At 40.5% G+C, this 14893-nt stretch overlaps 1 protein-coding gene across 2 annotated transcripts in view; it reads left to right on the top strand.

The window, feature by feature from the left end:
- The window catches only part of C6 (complement C6), a 42471-nt gene extending 33989 nt beyond the window's left edge, over window positions 1-8482 (top strand). For both annotated transcript variants that reach the window (XM_045571590.1, XM_036410340.2), the window contains exons 16-18: window positions 259-349; window positions 2916-3157; window positions 7954-8482. In XM_045571590.1, coding sequence (XP_045427546.1) covers window positions 259-349; window positions 2916-3157; window positions 7954-8135 — 515 coding nt within the window. In that variant the 3' untranslated portion in view covers window positions 8136-8482. The remainder of the gene's footprint in view (window positions 1-258; window positions 350-2915; window positions 3158-7953) is intronic.
- Window positions 8483-14893: the final 6411 nt, after the last annotated feature.

Here is a 14893-nt window from a genome sequence, read left to right as displayed (position 1 = left end):
AAATTTCACCAATTCCATTTTCTTTAGTTATCTGAACTTAACAGCAATTTTAGGTTGGAAAATGACAGCACATGAGAGCTAGAAAGAACCTTTGCGATGGAATATTTCATGACAGCTTATTTGGAAAAACCAAAATGAATGTTCTAACTGAAAGAGATAAATGAGAATCTTGTACCATTGCCTTTGCTCCTAAAAATCAAGTTTTTACTTGGAATCTGTTCCATGCACTGGACTTCACTCCTTTTTCTCTTCTTTCAGATTTTATGAGCAAATTAAAGGGTCGTTGTCAACTAGGACAAAAGGAATCGGGATCTGAATGCATCTGTATGTCTCCAGAAGAAGACTGCGGGTGAGAGGCGCTCTGTGAAGCGTGTTTGGGAATTGGGAAGGCCAGTATAGTATAGCCAGCTTGAATTTTATTTTATTGTTTAAAGTATTACAAATAGTAGTATATATGTCTCCTTCCCCTCTCCATTGAACTTTCCCCAGTCTCCCCTACCCCTCAGCACATGCCCTCACCTCACCCCGCCCCCATACAAATCCTTCAGTTGATCTCTTACCTCCCTCTTCCCCCACAACTCTCTTGAGCCCTCCCACTGTAATTTGACAGGCAGAGGCTTCTCTGCCTCTGTATCTATCTTTTTGTTCACCAGGTTATAATATTCTTCATTATCCATAAATAAGTGAGATCATGTGGTATTTTTCTTTCACTGACTGGCTTATTTCATGGGGCTGAGCTTCTTGAAGCACAAACATGAAACATATTGACTTTTCAAATAACTGATCTCCCCGCCTCCCCCCCCCCCCCCCCCCGCCCCGCCCAGCCCCGTGCTCAACTGAATTCCTCCTCTCCTACTGGTTGCAAGCTTTCTCATCATCAAGTTTTTATGGCTTTTTTTTTTTTATTAAAACAGTCTCATTTTTATTATAAATACTTATTCCTGTCTATTTTTAAATTTTAGATTCAGTTATTGCAAAGCTTTCCTCTTTCCTGAAGTATAGGGCAAAGTTGTGACTCCAAAAGTTTAGAGTAGAGAAAGTGGTGTGAGTATGGAGTTCACACACACACACACACACACACACACACACACCTCTTTGTCAATTTTTTCATGTAGGGGCAGAGCATAAACATTATATATCTTCATGTGACTGCCATGAATAGTTAGCTATCTCCTCTTTGTTGTTATAACTGTCCATTCTTTGCATGAAAAACAAACAAACAGGAATGTTGATGTCACTTATTATTGAAGGTCTACTTTCAGCTGAAATTAATGCAAAGCAGCATTGGTTTCAGATAAAATTTTGTTTCTCTACCTCACACAATAAATCCAGAGGTAGGCAATCTAGGGCCAGTGCAATGACTTGTCTATTTCAGGTAGCACCGAGGCCCCTTCTGTTCTCTGCTCTGCCCTCCTCAATCTGCCTCGTGGTCTGAGATTGCTCTGCTGGCACAGGACAAAAGGAAAGCTGAAAACACACACATTCCCTCCTCTGAAGGAGAGTTCCTGAAAGATCCATCATTTGTTTTCATCTCCTTAATCTCTAATTCACATGGCCACATGTCTCTGCAAGGGAGGCTGAAAATGCTATTCTTTGGCTGGATGTGCAGGCACTTTTTAATAAAATTAGATCACTGGGGAGGAAAAAAGAATGAATGCTGGGCTAAGAAGCCAGCAGACTGTGTCCAACTGTTACACTTTAGACACTGAATAGCTCTCATGTTCCTCTGTGCTGCAGGTGCACAAATGCTCATTCATTCATTCATTCATTCAAGAACTACGACATCTTTTTCTGTATAATTCAGCCCAAAGGTGGCTCTATCTACCCTCCTCAGTGTCCACCACAGTGGTCCACCACGCAGCTTCTCACTGCTGGAGTCCCCGCTGGGTGGTACTGAAAGCATTCATATTGCCCATTGAATCCAGGGGAAACGTCTTTCTCTATCTTTGTAATACCAAACCATGAGACTACAGATTGTCCTCTGGAACGGTCTCAAGTTCTGCCCTACCTCTCTAGCCTCTTTCTGTTAGTCTCACTTCTCTTTTCTATGGCATTGGAGGTGTCTGGGGGAGTGGCTGGCCCCAGCAGAGGTGTTCCAAACTTAGTGACTTTTTCTTCTCAGCTGTGGGCTCTAGTTCCTGGAAACAGTCTTATGTGCTGTTGAACTGATGGTTAATTCTAAAATTGACATCAGAATAGAGGCTCTGATTTGGAGTGACTAAGGAGTTCTTGACCTCTCAGTGGGACGAGGGCTTTGGCCACTGGTTACTTCTCAGTAGCAGGATCCATCACCTATTTAGAGAGATTACACAAGTTAACAACGAATAACTTAAAAGTGCATGCTCTTAATCATAACACAAACCCACTTGCAAAGCCATGTAATGATATACAATTCTGGTGCTGCAAATAATGAGTGTTACTGAGCTCAGAAGAAGTACAGATGAACTATCATGGGCTAGTTTCAAAGGATAGGCAGGAATTGAGCTGGACACGGGCGGGCAGAGAGAAGAGACAACATGATACTGATTGAGCAGGTCATGGATGACAGCAAAGGAAGAAAAATCTTACCAATTTAGAAAATGATCAATACAATTTTTAGGTGATACAGAAGGATTAAGGGGATGGGAAAATAATTCCAGAAAGGCAAATGGCTTTGAATAAAAATATGAAAGATCTTGTTAAGAATTTAAAATTCACTTAATTCAAAGGCAATTGAGAGTGATACCAAGATTAAGATAAAGGTCTAGAAAGATGAATCCCAGAGCATGTGAGGGGATGAAAAGAAGAAAAATTGGAGGGTGGGGAGAGCAGGGGAAAGATAACTGGGTAGTAGAGTTAACATGTTAAATTGGCTGGATGCCATTGCTTGTCTTCTGGTCTTCATGTGTAAATGCTTGCTTTCCTCTCTTGGGCAGCCAATATTCAGAAGATCTCTGTGTGTTTGACTCAGACTCCAACAGTCACTTTACTTCACCAGCTTGCAAATTTATGGCCAAGAAATGTTTAAATCATCAGCAATTCCATTTTCTACATATTGGTTCCTGCCAAGATGGTCCACAGTTAGAATGGGGTCTTGAAAGAACAAAGCTTTCATTCAACAGCACCAAGAGAGAATCCTGTGGTTATGACACCTGCTACGACTGGGAAAAATGTCCAGGTAAGTGCCAATGGTGACCACATACTAGGAATGCTCTGGCCTAAAATTTATCTCAGCTAATATATCTTGTTTAGATTCATACACTCTCTCTTAAAATGAACCTTGCCTTAATCAGAAATAATTCCATTTTATTGTAAAAAATATTTATAAAGTGATTTAAACAGAAAAGAAAAAGTAACTCACCCACAATTAGAAATAACTGGTTTAACAGTTCTTATGTAAATCTTTCTCCCCTTTTTGCTATGCATATATAATAAGCACCACCCTCAGACCCCAGTAAGAAAAGTACACATCCTGGTTTCGTGCTTCAGGCACCCTTCTCCTCTCCTAGCTTTAGAGGGCATATATCTGAATTGTCTAAGAATTCCTTTGGCATTTGGGACCAGCTGGGGCCAGCAGAGGTAGAGTGCTCTGTGCCTAGACTGGGCTCCTTGTGGACACCAATTGCTGAAGCAGATTCCTCAAATCTTTTATGTCCAATTGTAGTGCCTAGAACCAGCCAAGGCTGGCTATATTATTCGGGCAGGATACCCTGAACCCAGACAGGGACACTCATAGACTCAGGCACTGTTTCTCTGACCCTCCCTTCCACCATGCATGGAGTCAACCAGATGTTTGAAGACTATAGCGTCATCTCTGGTTCAAAGCTAGACCCATTCCCAGAGCAGGCTGATGAGCCAGCAGGGTAGTCTCCCTCAAGATTTCTTGGAATTGGACTGCTGGTATGGTGCTGACACTCTGATTTAGAGTGATTTTAATAATTTAATTAGAGAAGCATTCCATAAAAAAAAATTTTCTCCAGGGGTTGCCCTGATTATATTACAAATTTAAAAAAATAACTTCATACTCTAAATCTTATTTTACATATTGCTGCTTTTCACTTATATCATAAAACTATTTCCATATCATCATATATTATTCTGATACATAATTTTTAATGTCTGCAAAAGTCTATATGGACATTTTGTGATTCATTTAACCAATCTTCCGCTAGGCATTTAGATTTTTCCCAATGTTTTGCTATTACAGACAGTGCTGTGATAAACAAATCTATCACAGATAAATCTATAATGTTAAATTATTTTCTTAGGCTATACCTTAGAAAATGGAATTTCCAGTTAAATATTATTTTAAATTATTAAACTTCTTTTATCAACTTGCTTTCCAGAAGTGTTTTTACCATACCATATTCCTATCTACAATGTATGATAAAGACTGTACTTCCACACTCTCACCAAACCTAGAGTTATCACTTCTTTAAATCTTTGCCAATTTGATGTTTAAGAAGTGGTGTTACATTTCTATTTTCTTTAAAGTGTATTGACTATTGGCATTTTATTTGTTAATTGCTTGGAAGCAGAATTTCACAGCACTCCATATGCTCTAAGATGAAGTTTGACCCTGAAATAACCCACCTGAGATTCATGTAATCTATCTAAATAAAAGCCTAAGCAACTATCTGTTTGACGGTTCATCTGGTAGCTATGATGCACAATGACCACTAGGGGTCAGATGCTCCAACCCATAGAGCAGGGAGCCCGATTGCTCTTGAAATCAGCCAGGGATTAGGTTGCTGCTGGAGCATTGTCACCTGAATCTGCTTCACCCACACCTTGGACCCAGAGAAGAGGAAGCCCAATTCTAGGATGTATCACTCAAGAGCTCCCCTCTCACAATCTGGGACCCCTTGGGGGATGTCAAAGAGCCTGTTTTGTTCCAATTCCCACAGGCTAGGCCAAGGGTGCACCAATTTGTGCACTGGCCTCTAGTATACCTACAATTATAGTATTTTAAGAATAGGATTTAACAGAACTAAAAAAGGCAGCCAGATATCCCATGTGTCACTCTTCAAAAGCTTATTTTAAAATGAGGCATCAAGTATGCAGTAGACACTTGTTGAATTGTTACATCTAATTTTTACTAAAACCACCTAATTTTTGGAAAAACATTACTGTTCCCATTAAGTCCTCTTTTGTTTTCCAGTCCAATGTTCTTCAAGTCAGTCCTCAAAAAGGGGAGAGGCCTTATTTCCTAAAGTTTCATCCTGTTCTGCTTAAAGCTGATTGTCAAAGTCCAGCTCCCTTGACAGGTGGCAGGATGGTACTCATGACAAAGAGTAGACACAGGAACCATGGTCAACCAACCATCCAATGGTAGCAACTCAGGAGGTCAATGTCTGGGGCTCCAACCTTTCAGCCTTATTGGAACAAGGCAATTCACTGTGAAAGACAGCAGACCAGGTCCTCATAAGTACACTGCCTGATTCTAAACCACATGTGTCAAACACAAGGCCCGCGGGCCAAATCCGTCCCGCCAGGCCTTGCAATGTGGCCGGCACCGCGCTGTCATCACTGCACTCCACTGCGTTTCCATCACAATGACAGTTTATGACTGTTCAGTAAACCATTCGGCCCGCGATTTAGGCTGGATTTTAGATTTTGGCCCCTTCTCTGATTGAGTGCGACACCCCTATTCTAAACACTATTAAGTCATCTTCCAGGTGAACACTGTTATTCATTCTCTCACTGCCTGACCAACACCATTATCCAACTGACATCTCTCTCAGAAACAATAATTTGTGGTAGAAAAAACAACTGCCAGTGTTATGTAACATCATTTTAAAATCTAAACATTTTCTTTAAAATTTGTAGTCTAAGAACATTATTGTCAAAAATATATGCAGAAAATAAAAGGAATTTGGACAGAAGATCAAATCAACATGGTAGTTCAGGCATGCTAGGGATGTTTTAGTGTTAACTTTCACCCTCCTTATCTATCACGGAAAAGAGATCTTCATCAGATTCCGCTATTGCAAAGAACTGGGGGTGGGGAGGAGAGAGCTACTTTTCCACAAATTATTATTTTTTAATCTGCCTGAGTAACAAATAAGCTGCAGCTTACAGTTTCATAAAAATTGGTCTTTATTGTTAGGTCTTCGTTGTACATATGTCTAAATTCCACGATCCCCAGGAGTCAAAGGTTATCAAACAAGAAAAACAAAACAAAACAGTAAAATATTTGAATACATGAATGTTGCCCAAGTTAATCACACTAAAACATAAATATTTTTTAGTAAAAGATAGACATTGTTTAAAGAATTATTTGGCCCTGCACACAATCAGAAAAACAGAAGCACATCCTCCCCAGTAGATATGGTCTGCCTCTGGCAGCCTCTTTAATTGATAAGCAAACGTCAATGTCACAGAGAGTTCGAGTCAAAAAGCACTATAGACCAGCATCAGTGTATGCACCACAGCGTTTATAAAGAAAGAGAAAGTCAAACATTGTATTTGATACCCGCCCCACTCATAGCAAGGTGGGAGATTATTAATCCTGAGTTGAATTGAATGTCAGTCACTGTGATTAAATTGTGTACTTTGCTACTTCTGTCCTTCTCTTTCTAACACAAAACAAAAAAAAAGTTTAAAATGGAACTTCAAAGTGACATGAAGTTCACTTTGCAAAAGTTAGAACACAAACGATTTTGTAATGAGCTGGCTTTTATGCATATCAAGTGTTTTGCCTGAACTTCAAAAGTACCCCGCCTTCACTAACAAGAGGGGAAGACTTATTCAGCAAACAGCCTTTGGTATCTAATAGAAGGAAGTCACTGTACAAAGTATGAGATGTCTGAAGATAAAAGGCCTTTGTCCACTTGCACTGTTCACCGTAATTAGAGGAATGGCTTTACACAATGCTTGTCTGAGTAATTTTAATGCAAGGCCATAGGATGAGAGTTGTAGGAGAATAAGAATCTTGGGGCCTGGGCGGGTTTTATAAGGTTGAAAGCATGAGAACTGGGTATTGAAGGAAAGTTTAAGGGAGGTGATGGGAAAGGGCTGGTACTGGTGCTCTGAAAACAACCTGGCGAAGAGCATTTCAGCCGCAACTAGACTGAGTGGTGACAGTGGCCTTTCCAGAAGCCCAGGACTCTGGCTTTCTCTTCAGAGATGGAACAGCCCACTGTCCTTCACCAGACCCCATCCTTCCCAACAATGGACAAGACTTTCCACAACTGGAATCTTCTCCAGGGGGTCGACAGGAGGCACAGGAGGGAAAGTGTGCTTTTTTCATGAAATGTTCCTACCGAGGGCAGAAAGCTTGAACCTAAGAGTGTCTCCCCACTCCCTTGCCCTGTTTTCCCCCATCAGCTGAGACACACGGGATAGAATCGACTTCTGCCTCACAAACACTGCCCTGTTCATGAAATCACTGCTGGGTGTCAGGCTGACTCATGGCAGTAGCAGTCATTTAGGTTGTAAAACCTGCCTTTGCCACCTAATTGTGGAACCATGGACAAATCACTTAATGCCTCTGAGCTCCATTTTCTCATCTGTATAATTAGTATGCTTACAGATATTTTGTTTGTTGTGAGGATTATTAAATGAAATAAAGCATGTAAAGTAGTTAGCCTATTAAATGGGTTTTATAGTACATGCTCAATAAGTTGTAAAGCTATCTGTACATAGCCAGTGACGATGAGAAAAGAACAGAAAGGACTAACTGATGACACTGTGGAAATGGGCTGGCAGGATGGAACTGACTGGGTGGGAATGGTGAGTGAGAAGGAGGTGTCAGAGATGACCCAATGCTGCGTCTTGTCTTACTGGCTTACTATACACTCTGCTCTCTTACACAAAGGCCACGCCCTTCAGCCACCATTGAGTAAATTGGGTCATTGCCTTTGTTTCAGCGTTCTCAATTATTGCTAACCAAGGAGCTGGCCACTCTGGGGACAAGTTTGGTAAAATCCCACCCCGAGAACCGTGGTGATCACATTGTCTCTCTCATTGCAGCCTCTGCTTCCAAGTGTGTCTGCATGTTGCCCAACCAATGCATCAAGGGTGGGGACCAACTTTACTGCGTCAGGATGGGGTCATCAATGAGAAGCAAGACAGTGAACCTCTGTGAAGTAGGAGCTGTGAGATGTGCCAACAGGAAAGTGGAAATACTGCATCCTGGGAAGTGCCTGTCCTAACACCGTCACCAATAAAGAGATTGACTGTCCAAAACAACCCCTACAAAAGGGCATTCTGGTACCAAAAGCAGACTGGCATGCTCAGAAATTATTGACAAACTCTTTTGTATTAGTTTCTTATGATTAGTCTCCCTGTCTTTCCTCTCTTAGCTTCCCCTCTCATGACACCCTGCAGCATATCCCTAGAAAATACCTTGCATATCAATCTAGTAAACTCTTCTGTTCACGTATTAAAATGATGAAATTTTGGAGGATCTTTGAAGCCTGTGGTATTAAGCACCCTCACAAGTAGAAATAAGAACAAAAGCCATCATTTTCTTCTATGAATCAATAAACATAGAAATCTACAACTTGTAAAACACATTTTTTAATTGTTTTTATAGAGGAATGTAAAACACATTTTTTAATTGTTTTTATAGAGGAATGGAGAGGGAGAGGGAGACAGAAACATCAATGCTGAGAGAGAATCATTGATCTGCCTCCTGCTTGCCCCCACCAGAGGTGGAGTCCACAACCCAGGCATGTGCCCTGACTGAGAATTCAACCATGACTCCCAGATCATAGGTTGACACTCAGCCACTGAGTCGCATTGGCCCAGCGGGAAAAACACATTCTTGAAAACCAACCTTCATGCATCCATTCAACAAATAGTTCTGAATGGCTACAAGGTGCCAAGTACTGGGAGGCAGGCTGCCAGAAGAGATCCTGGAAGGTGTGGGTCCACACGGGAGTGCTCCCTTGACAGGCTCACAAGACCGCTTCCTGCTTAGAGTGTCCCTAGTGCAGGATGCTTGCAAGAGCAGCCAGCGCTCTTGGCAGAGTGAGAAGGAAAAAGATAGTTGCATTTTCTCCATCTGAGTCCCAAGGCGTAGGGAAGAAATCACTTTTCTGGTTCTCCTGGCTCCGAAGGAAGGAGCACGAAGAAGAGAGGCAAGTGCTCTGAGGCCATCCTGAACCTTGGACGTGAACTTATAGAAAACATTAGAAGGAGACTGGCTTCCTCTCCCAGGAAGCTCTGGGGCAGAGCAACTAGGAGAAACCAAAGCATCACCTTAAGGAAACACACAGACCACCAGTAACAAGGAACTGGATTTAGTAGCAAGTCCAGAAGTGACCCCCATCATGGACTGTCCATCAGACAACTCCGGGCATCTTGCCTAGTCCACTTCCTTGCTTTCAACACCAGAGGACCAGGCCCAGCTCCTGCAGAGTAGGAGGGTAGGGGGGTAGAGGGTAGTGTCCTGGGATGAGACCTGCCCCTCCTCACTTCCATGAGGTTAGAGAGCTTGGAAACTTGCCAGAGCAACACTCCTCTCTCCCCAAGTCCTCTGACCCACAGGCCTCATTGATGCTGGAGGTGGGGAAGGCGATGAGGTATAAATTGGAAATGCAAGTGGAGCCTTAAACTGAACCAAGGATATTGTTAGTGCATTAGTCCATTAAAGTTTGCATTAGGTTACTTTGCATACACCACTTATCAGTTGGATTTTTCACACTCTACTATTACTATTAATATTAATATTAATATATCAACTTAGTACAAGAAGTGTTAAGAGCTAGTGATAAAACCATCATCATGAAGCAAAGAGCAAAACTAAACATATTAAATGCCTGGAATTTGGGCCTAAAACCTCCACCACTATCCTAGAAGATTAAATAAATTTCAGATCAAACGTAAAGGCTTTATTCTCTTAGGCTACTAGAAATGAATATGAAGCATTCACGCTTGTTAAGTAACAGGAAACCAATTCAGGCCCTTTTTTTCAACATGGATTTTAATTTTTGTTTATTCTGCAAGATACTGACAAAACAAAGGAGACTCAAGTTTAAAGAACTTTATAAATCATCATGCTCTACATCTCAGATGTCCTGGAAGCAGAATCCTAAGACTATGAGTGAGTTCCTCTTTGAAGCAGTCTTTAATAAAGCTCACTGAATTTTAGAATATTTCACTGTTGTTTTTTTCTCTTTCTACAAAAACCTACAACTGCACAACCAAGATTCCTCCCGTTTAAAGAGTGTGTCTCTCCTGTAATTTGCAGAAGAGCACCCAAGAACTAACCCTAATCCACACCTTCCTAAGTTCCATTTCTGCTGAATAGCAAGTCTGACAGGTCCTGGTGTGTGTGTCTGGTTGGCGCTGGACACCACATCCCTGCAGCTTGATTAATTGGATTCTAAATGGCTGGCTGTCTCTGAGGTCACCTTCATTCTTTTGGAATATATCATCCGTGGAATCAATGAGGCATCAAGTTTCTAACCAAACAAGTGGCCTGCAAAATTAGAGCTGTATCTATTTTATGTTATGGGAGTGAGGCAGCCACTGCCGCTCTATTTGTCTTCGTGACAAGTTCTAGCTGTACAGCCTCAGTTCCACCTGTCAAATATCAGGTAGTCGAGGTGTGTGTCACCAACTAAGGGACTCCAAGGAACAGATGGTGCCTTGAAAGTCATGCTCACAGTGATTTATGGAGAAAGATGTTCATGACAATGTTATTTATAATGGCAAAAATGACACAGCCTAAATACCCAGTGATAAATTATGGTCCCTCCATATGGAAATAATACATGACCATTGACCAGCACCTCTTTAAAAATATATTTAAAGGACATAATAAAAGGTGGTGGGGAGGGGGGGGACAGGCTATCATACTGTATATGCTTAAACCATGTAAATTGTGTGTGTAATTCCTTTAAAAACAATGACTGGAAGAGCAAATTTCTGGGACTTGGGGTTATTTTAATTGTCTTCATTTTCTAGAATTAAACAGGTACAGATAACATCTTTTGGAAATTAAAAAATTGGACAATTAATAAAATCAAGCCTAAATTCTCAAAGATTGGTAACAGTTGGAAATACTCAGTAGTCTTTGAACTCCGAAAAACTCTCTGAGACTCAGTTTCCTCATGTGAAAATGGAGACAGTACCAGCCAACTCACTCTATCGATTTTGAGCATTGATTGGAGTGTATGTATATTACAACTACTGAGTCTAAAGTGAATTGTGCATTCAACTATCTTGGATGATGATGATGATTATTATTATTATTATTATTATTTATTTCCTTCAGTGGAAAAAATGCTTAGATTTCATCCTTTATTTCCTATCACACAAGACACTTTTACTGCCAACCTTGCCTTTGAAGCCTGATTTCTTAAGGAGCCCACAGGCTTTCTTAAAATGTTACTTGGAGAAATGGCTGGAGAATTCAGACGTTATATCTACCTAAGCTGATGAAAGGTGTTTGTTCTCTGTGCTCACACAGGCATGACGATGATGATTAATTTCAGCAAGGAAGGTTGAAAGTTCTACCGTATTGGGAATGAATCACCCTTGATGTCAAATCAGTAGAAAGATCAAAATAATCCAATTTTCATTTGAAAAAGCAGAATCAAGGACACTATTTAAGCAGCTATAACTCTAGTCCAGGTGAGTGATAATAGTAGTTTGGAATGAGGGTGTTATAGAGCATATGGAGAGAGGTAGCTAAATTCAAGCTATGTTTTTGAGGTGGAATCAATAGGACTTGCTGATGGTTTGAATAAAATTGATCTTAGAAAGATACCAAAGATAACCCTTGGGTTTCTGACTTGAGCAAAATTGGGTATAATGATAGGATAGGGAGCTGAGGGAAGTCCCAGAGGAGTTGAGAAGCTTTCCTGAAATCACCAACTAGATCACATGTGTCAAACACAAGGCCCGCGGGCCAAATCTGTCCCGCCAGGCCTTGCAATGTGGCCTGCACCGCGCTGTCATCACTGCACTCCGCTGTGTTTCCATCACAATAACAGTTTATGACTGTTCAGTAAACCATTCGGCCCGCGATTTAGGCTGGATTTTAGATTTTGGCCCCTTCTCTGATTGAGTTCGACACCCCTAAACTAGATAGTAGCAAAACAAGGACCAGAATCCAAGTCTCCTGATTTTTATTGAATTGGTCTCTTCCATATTAAATTAACTTTCCTTGGGGATTTTTTCAGTAGCATTATGCCATTTAAAGCGCAGAAAAAAAATGTTGTGGTTAGAAGTACAGTTTCCAGGAGTAGTCACATATTAATTTTAGATATGGCTGTCAAATGCACATGTCTTCAGAGCCAGGAAACATAGACAGGTGAATATCAGGTTGATGATTACAGAGAATGCGAAAGGGGGTGTTATTCTTGATGAACCTGCAGCAAATATACCACATAACGGCATTCAAATCAAATTCAAATGTAAAATCATTTCTAATCACTCTCCTGCCAATTAAAACAGATTTATATGCAGTGTACCAACTCCTGCTAATTAAATGCAAATGTGTTTGGTAACACCTTATTTTGCCTTTGAACACAAACAAAAAAGAAATAAGTTCTGTTCAAAGACACAACTCTTGTTCGGCCACTTATTGGAAATAACAATGTGTTTCTAACTGCGTCAATATTTATATGTAAAACAGAAATATAAATTTTATTCCATTTACAAAACTAAAAGAAAGACATGCCCAAACCAATGAGGATAATGAATTGTGATTCAGTGATTACGGTTAATCCAACCTTTCATAACTAAAATTCAAATAAATTAATTGGATTATTTTGCCTGATGAATTTATTGTTCCCTTGAAATATGATGCCAAGAACCCTCAACCTCATCATTTAGAAAGAGATGACAGGAAGAGGAAGAAAAGAGCAATTCAAAGTGGAAGCTTTCATACAAAGTGATGTAGGATCATATGGGAATTCAACAAGAAACCGGTGGGGGGAAATGTGGTATAGAAAGAACTGTTTTCCACTCGCCTCATGAAATAGCTTAATGTTTAGAAAAATGTTTAATTTGTATATTTTTAAATTGGGAAGCCATTCAGCCTACATGTTTCTTGCCAGTTTTGCAATTTCTAAATGCATTTATATAGAACCAAATTTGGCATACTATCAGTGTAGTGTACCTTTGACAAGATGCCTGAATGTCTTTTGTAGGCTTAATTTTTGAAAATATACTTAATGAAAAATTAAAAATTTATTCCATTATGTATCCCACAAAACAAAATAATTAAACAGCAATGAAATAACTTGAAAGCATATGATCCAAGGATTGTCGCTATCAAGTTAACATTTTAGAATTTTTATTATCACTTTGTATCTGGGTGTGGTGTGGGGGTTTTTTGTTTCTCTTCCCACCCCCTACCCCCCACCCCCGTAACATTTATTTATTTGTTTGTTTGTTTGTTTATTTATTTTTAGCTCTCAAAATATCTGTTCTGACTTTATTTTCTTTCCTACTCCTTAAAAAAGGTGGGCAATTGATCGATTTATTCTGCTAGGAGGTTATAAACAATGAGGATAATGAATTGTGATCCAGTGATTACAGTTAACTTTTCACAACTAAAATCAACCTTTCATAAATAATGTTCACAACTGACTGTATAAACATGACTATTTCCTTTCATCTGCTTACAAACATATATGCATGGGAAGCCCAGGTGCCTAGCACAGAACCATTGTAGGGTGGGACCTCGCCCCCAGGGTGACTTTTCCTCCCCCAGCATGTCACTGGTCTTGCAGTTTGGACCCCTTGGCCTTTCCTCTCTAGAGGCAACACTAGGCCTCAGCTGTATTTCAGCTCCAGGCCCAGATAAGCAACACCACCAGCCACAGCGCACAGCAGGACCAGCTGCATTCCATAATGACTCTCTGCCCTCATGCTGGCCAATCAATCCCTGCAGACCAAAACCCTGAAAGGACACACCTGGAAAACTGCTGGATATTCCACTGAGATCTTCTCCTGGAAGCTCCCCTAAAATCTCCACCCTTTAAACCCTTCAGAGGGAGGACCCAGTGCGATCCTCCTGCCTTTCCCTTGCCCCAACCTGTCCCAGGCACTTTACCATTAGCTTCCTCACTCCCAAGCTCCAAGGGCCCTTCCTTTACCTCTGTAACTTGATTCCTAAGCCCATTTGTTCTAGAAATTACTTTTACCTCTGTGATTTACAGTTTGGGTCTTGGCTTTAAATGCTTTCCTAGCCAGAACCTAGGTACTGAGTTTTCTGAACCCAGGTTTGGTTTGACCCCACCCACCAGTCAGACACCTGGTGCCATTCCCGCCACCCTCAACAAGTACAAGTGAATTTATAAGAAAATCTGTGTATATGGATGCTTCTTTAATAAAAACCATCTTTTCCCCTTACTTTGATTATGTAAACATTGAAGAAAGAAAGAAATTTAAAGCAGGATCATACCTGGGAATGGGGTGGAGAGGATTAATGGGGAGAAAAAATGGACATCTGCAATACTTTCAACAATAAAGATAAATAAATAAAAAAGGACCCATAAATTTTAGTCAGTGGATTAAATATAGCCTTTTCCTTGTTTAGCACAGGATTGACATGGAGTAAACTTTCATGAAATGAAAGGGGTGGATTTCACAAAGGATACTCTGGCCGGTGACCTAAATATTATATATTTAGATTATAAATATATAATCTAAACCACCTGTATTGGTGGTTTAGATTATATATTTATTGAAAGACAACATGCCCATGCAACTTGCTGGCATGGGGGATACAAATGGATGGCAAAGCACAAAATGGTCTTTTGTCTTCATGGTGAGAAGACAGACATCAATCACATCATCACACAAATATTAGCATGATTATCAATTGCAAGTGCAAGTAAAGACCATACAGAGTGCAGGGCGGTATGTAGGCAATGGGGACAAGAAGACAAACAAGCCCTTAGAATGCTTCTCCTCTCACATTCAGGCACCAGTTCTAGTTCTCTGTGTG

This window comes from Pipistrellus kuhlii, unplaced genomic scaffold (genome assembly GCF_014108245.1).
Source record: "Pipistrellus kuhlii isolate mPipKuh1 unplaced genomic scaffold, mPipKuh1.p scaffold_m20_p_4, whole genome shotgun sequence".
In the NCBI taxonomy this organism is placed as follows: domain Eukaryota; kingdom Metazoa; phylum Chordata; class Mammalia; order Chiroptera; family Vespertilionidae; genus Pipistrellus; species Pipistrellus kuhlii.
Note: the sequence above shows the minus strand (reverse complement) of the source record. Positions and strands in the feature narration are given on the sequence as shown.